The sequence below is a fragment of the Myotis davidii genome, unplaced genomic scaffold, assembly GCF_000327345.1.
Source record: "Myotis davidii unplaced genomic scaffold, ASM32734v1 scaffold59, whole genome shotgun sequence".
NCBI classification, from domain to species: Eukaryota; Metazoa; Chordata; class Mammalia; order Chiroptera; family Vespertilionidae; genus Myotis; species Myotis davidii.
This window is the reverse complement of record NW_006293001.1, coordinates 9,735,235-9,741,333: the sequence shown is the minus strand read 5'-3', so window position 1 is coordinate 9,741,333 and position 6,099 is coordinate 9,735,235. Positions and strand designations below refer to the sequence as shown.

Sequence of the window (6,099 nt, the reverse complement as noted above, 5' to 3'; positions counted from 1 at the left end):
GGAATGCCTTCTCCTCTTGTTTACCCTTCTCTTCCTCCTTCCTTTAAGTTGTTAAGATGTATTCAGGTCTCTTCCTTTTATCCCATTTCTCCTGTTTCTTTTCTTAATTACTCACTTAATCCTCTGTTCCCAGAGAATTTCATAAACACTTCTACTAGCACATATTTCATTATAAATTATATTACATAAATAATATGTGCATATTAGGTCTCAAAGGTGGGACCTGTCTTTATTTCTACACATTCCCAGTAACTAGCATGGTGCCCATGCTTTATGTACAAAGCATTCCTCTAAACAGTGCTAGAAGAGTTTTATACCAAATCTACTCTTATTCCTGCTCCTTTTACCAGAATACTGTCAGTCAATTCTAAAATCTTCTCTCACCGCTCCCTTGATGAAGGTTGTAAGAGAGATGAGTAGCTAGGTAAGCATCTGTACATGGCAAGGATCTTTTTACTATTTTTTAAATCCTCAAGGCTATATAATATTTTAATATTTTATAGTTATTTTAATATTTTTAAGATTCTTAAATTATAATGCACAAGTAAAGCTTACTTCTGCCATTAACTCTAATGGGGCACGGATGTCCTTTTTTGGGCCACTGTCTTCATTACTTTCATCACTGGTGTCATCTTCACCATCATCTTTTGTTGACTCGGACAATTTATCATCAATAACCTGAAGGCAATTTTCATTATTTTTCTCCTGCTTTGTAATGACTTCATTTTTGCCCATCTCACCTAAAACAACATACATAATTAATCAATAAATATTAAAAAGTTCAAAAATTTTAAATGCTTACTCCTAAATGACAATGTAACAAGCGTACATGTTGCCTATATGGCTTTCTGTTCTGGAGTTTTGTGTGTTTTATTTTTTCTTGACTAAACAGCACTGGTTCCCATTTTCAAAACAGGTAATAAAACTGTCAAATGAAAGAGGAAAAAACCCAAAAACCCCACAATGAGTTGATGCTAATGTTAACTGTTTGGTGCTTGAAATTTTAATAAATAGAAAATATTTTTTGTTTATAAAGAATATAATTTCGCCCTAACCGGTTTGGCTCAGTGGATAGAGTGTCAGCCTGCGAACTCAAGGGTCCCAGGTTCAACTCCAGTCAAGGGCATGTACCTTGGTTGTGGGCACACCCCCGGTAGGGAGTGTGCAGGAGGCAGCTGATCGATGTTTATCTCTCATCGATGTTTCTAACTCTCTATCCCTCTCCCTTCCTTTCTGTAAAAAATCAATAATATGTGTGTGTATATATATATGAATATAATTTCAAGAAAAAAGAAATTAATGCTATTCTACCTCCAGAAACATATTTCTTAAATTATTCTTATAGAAGGTAAATACAAAATAAAGAGCTTGAGAGTAAAAGTAAGGCTGGAGAGGCTGAGAAGCAAATAGTCCTCCTTAGGTCATGTCACTCCTTGGTTACTTGAGAATAAAGTTCTCTCTCTCTCTCTCAACACACACACACACACACACACACACACACACACAAGAAACACACGTGGAATATTCTAGATATAACCAGAGGTTACATAACATTATTAATGATTTTCCTTAATGTTAAGTCAAACATAGATAATCCTACAATTAAAACTAAGCACCACTGAGTGACTACCCATTTAGTGCCTGGCACTATGCTGAGTCCCGGTTTCACAAAAATGAATGGTCCCTGATCTGAGAGTACTTGCAAAAACTCTACCTGGGGAGTCATATGGAGAATTATATGGAGAATTATAAAAGAAACATATGGAGAATTATAAAAGAGTATGGAAGAACAGTGATGAAGATGTATGCTAGGGAAATGGGAGAACAAAGGGGTGCCACACGCCAGTCTGGGGAGTGGTCAGGAGCTGTCCAGTCTGAGTGGATCAGTTTTTCCCGGGAGAGGGGACAACATGAACCAATACAGAAGCAAGAATGTGTGTGATGCTGCTTAAGGGTCAAGGTTAAGGCTGAAATGGTGACAGATGTGCCTGGAAGTGTGGGTAGGGGCTAGATTGATTATGGAGAGTCTTGTAGACCAGAAGCCTTGGGGACTATCTTAAGAATGAAGGGGCTACTAATGAAAGATTTTATGTAAGGAAACAAGTATGATAAATTTTGCACTTCTGAGGGAAAACTTGGAGAGCATGGTAAAAAGTGTATTTGAGGGAAGACAAAAATAAAGAGTAAGGGGAGAGATTAGAGTTGTCTTTTAAAAATCGAGATAAGAGACATGACAGGGCACTGGTAAAGTAGGGATGGAGCATAAGTGATAGGTTAGAGAAATATCTAAGAGGTAAAATCTCTATGGTACAAACTATTGAAACACTTTCCAAACTTCAGTAATTCTTATACTATCTTCATCCATTTTGATATATATATATATGTATTTTGATATATATATATGTATTTGATATAGATATATATATGTATCACCTCTACTAATTAATATTCTCCTTTGAATGTACTTTTTAACTTATATACTTTGTTAGATCATAAATATCCATGAAACTGATGGATTAATAAAAGTAACATATAATAATCCTAACACATTATATCCAATTACTCTTCTAAACACTACATATATTAACTCATTTTCTCTCAACCCAAAGAGGTTTTATGTTTATTTCATGCATAGATGAAACTGAGGGACAGAGAGTTTAGATAACCTGCCCAGCTTCACACTGCTAATTAAATGGTAGATCTGGGAGTCAATTAGACTCCAGAGAACATATTATTATTATTATTTTTTTAAAAATATATTTTTATTGATTTCAGAGAGGAAGGGAGAGGGAAAGATAGAAACATCAATGAGAGAGAATCATTGATTGGCTGCCTCCTGCACACCCCCTACTAGGGATTGAGCCTGCAACCTGGCATGTGCCCTTGACCAGAATCAAACCCAGGACTCTTCAGTCTGCAGGCTCTATCCAGAGCCAAACTAGCTAGGGCCATATTATTAACCACATCTTATATTAATATTTTTCCCAACACACATGAAAATATAATACTATTAATTTTTTAAAAAAGTTTACTATGTGTTTCCTAAATGTATCTCTTTGGGAAACACTATTGAGTGAGCTTATAGGACTCCTTTGGCTCTATGCATATCTCTCTGTTTCACACTAACTTGTGCTACATCATTCCTTTCTTGTCAGATTTTGAATATCTGGGAAGTCTTGTGAGATGCCTTTTGGAGCTACTCTAAATAACAGAAACACTTGTATAGAAAGGAGAAAATGAGGAAATCTAGGAGAGCTTAAGAGAAAACAATGCTAAGAGAACACAAATTAAAAAAGTCTTTCCAAAAGTAGGGTGGCTTGGCTACCTGATTCCGTGTCCTTTATGGTGTCCATCAGCTCACAGCCACTCTGATCTCCCAGTGTGTATCCAGCCTGTTCATTGACTCATCACACTGATGTCATCAGGGAAAGATCAGAATAGGGAATTCAAGGCTGTGTGATGTCACAGGAACTGTCTCACCTCAGTTAATTCACAAACACACACTGAGCTTCATGAGAGAGGTTTCCTGATCCCTAGATCTAAGTTAGTCCTCTCCCAGGGGCATTTATTAACATTGTAACATCCATCACAACCTGACATTGTGTTGCTTTTTCGTTTGTATTTGTTTTATTGTGTTTATTGATTTTTAATAGTTGGCTGTCTAGTTGGCTCCCACTAGAATGTAAACTTCATAAGGGCAAGGACCTTGCCTATTTGCTGCTATTGTATCCACAGCTTCTAAAGCAGTGACCAGACTCAATAAACCATCGTTGAATGAATGGAACTTGTTTGCTTTCATTAGGTATTTTAATTTATTCTAAAATTTAATACTCTATTACTATCATTTCATATAATATTTTTCCATGGATCCCACACCTGACTGCATATCAGAATCATATGTTACATCAATTTGAAAAAGTACCAATTCCCATGATCCTCCCCAAACCTACAGAGTTGTCAACATCCCAAAGGTCATGGTGAAAGAAGGCCAATTAGAAGCAACAGTTGATCTAAAAAAAACCCAAAACCAATTGTTATTACCTTTGCTTTCTTTTAAGAAGGAAGTTGACCATAGCTTTGACTGTAGATTTGCTTCTGTATCTTTATGTTCAATACTCTTTGAAGATACTCTATTTTCAGTATTCTTTAAAAAGACCTTATTTTCAATATTTTTTGAAGAGACTTTCTTCCTAAACGTTAAAGTAGACAATCAAAATACTTTCCTAGGTCAAAATTATGTTTAAGGCTTTATTTGGGTACACACACACACACACACACACACACACACACATTTAATATAAGCACACAGTATAATATACTAATAATAAACCAAATAGCTAAAATGCAGTATCTTCTTTGTGGGAAAGCATTAAAAATAATTTTTACTGGTGATTAAAATTCTATTTCTGCTTGGCATTTGCCATTGTGTAATGATTCTTAGAATATTTTCAGTATTCTTTAACACAGAGCATATAAGCAATCAGTACGCGTGTCTTTGGCACATCATATATATATATATCTGTTATATATAGAGAACAAAAAAAACTATTTAAGGAATACTAGCCTTTTTTAAATGTTGTAAATCCATTCTTACCATTGCTAAATGCTACAGTATGGAGAGAGTGCAACATTAATGTTAATCTTGGTCCTAATATAAAGTAGCCTGCTTTTTCATTAAGTAGCTGAAATAAAATGGGTTCTCTCTTAGCCTCTAAGCCTGAAACCTCATGTCAGTAAACAATGCACTGAGACAGAGGATTCATGTGTGGTACACTCTGTTTACAAAGACACGCACCCAGGCTGGTGGAAAAATGACCCCAAGTCTGTTTTCCATAGTTTTAAGATTCTTTTAATGTGTCTCCTTTACCAAGTTTAAAAATTAAACTTTTAGTTTGCATGGAAAGATATAAAAAGATATACAGTAATAGTCCCCCCCCCCACAAGTTATGGTGGCTCTCTATTTTATCCCCATTGAAATGTGGGGATAAAATACAGAACATTAGTACTGTAGTTAAGTTAGTGGTCTTATATAGTGATTTAGCAAAGAGGCCGAACAGCTTGTTATATTCTTAATACAATGGGATGGAATGGAATCTTCACTTCCCCAGTACATGCTTCTAAAGTAAGTTCTCTCCCTGGTAACACAAAATACACAGCAGCCCTAGCTGGTCTTGCTCAGTGGATAGAGTATTGGCCTGTGGACTGAAGGTCCTGGGTTGGATTCCAGTCAAGGATACATATCGGGTTGCATGCCCCCAGTGGGGGGCATGCAGGATGCAGCCAGTCAATGATTATCTCTCATCATTGATGTTTCTCTCTATCCATCACCCTTCCTCTCTAAAATCAATAAAAATTAAAAAACAAACAAAAAAATGCACAGCAAAAATTATTTACATTTATCTGCCTCTGCCCTCAATTTTCTATTGCAAAAGAAAACATTTAAGAAGAAACTCTACATGTGAAAAGTTGAGAAGTCACTTAAGCATTCAATTTCTAGCATGGTGATCTCATTATTATTATACCAAAGGTCATTACAAGTGATTACTAGAATTTATTTGCTCTAATAACTAATCTAGGTAAAAGGCCTTAACTGCCTACCCCCCCCCTTACAAATTACAGTATTTTGTTGGATCCAAAATACCATATATTTATTAGACTACCATTATTAAAGAAAAAAAAAAAGCACTGCCAAGTTTAAGATGCCATCAATTGTAAAAGATGTTAAACTATGATGAAAATATGTGTACATATTTTAAATATGAAATATCTTTATCTAATAAAAGAGAAACATGGTAATTGGCGTACGACCGCTACCCTTCCCATTGGCTAATCAGGGCGATATGCAAATTAACTGCCAGCCAAGATGGCGGCAGGCAGCCAGGCAGCTTAAACTGAACATGAGGCTTGCTTGCTTCAGTGATGGAGGAACCCAACGTTCCCCCGCCTGCCTTCCGGCCTCTGAGCTTGCAGTGTGAAACATTGCTACAAATATAGAAGCTAAACAAAACCCCAGAAACCTGCTTTCAGCCAGCCAGGATCTCAGAGCTGGAGTTGAAACAGTGTTTCAATTATAGGACCCAAACAAACCAGAAACCTACA

The 6,099-nt window shown here is 36.1% G+C and overlaps 1 protein-coding gene across 2 annotated transcripts in view; it reads right to left on the bottom strand.

Annotated features, from left to right (window-relative positions):
• The window catches only part of ERICH2 (glutamate rich 2), a 13,386-nt gene extending 9,258 nt beyond the window's left edge, over positions 1-4,128 (bottom strand). For both annotated transcript variants that reach the window (XM_015565770.1, XM_015565771.1), the window contains exons 1-3: positions 4,042-4,128; positions 3,326-3,412; positions 556-740 (exon numbers count right to left, since the gene is read on the bottom strand). In XM_015565770.1, coding sequence (XP_015421256.1) covers positions 556-740; positions 3,326-3,353 — 213 coding nt within the window. In that variant the 5' untranslated portion in view covers positions 3,354-3,412; positions 4,042-4,128. The remainder of the gene's footprint in view (positions 1-555; positions 741-3,325; positions 3,413-4,041) is intronic.
• Between the last annotated feature and the right edge of the window lie 1,971 nt (positions 4,129-6,099).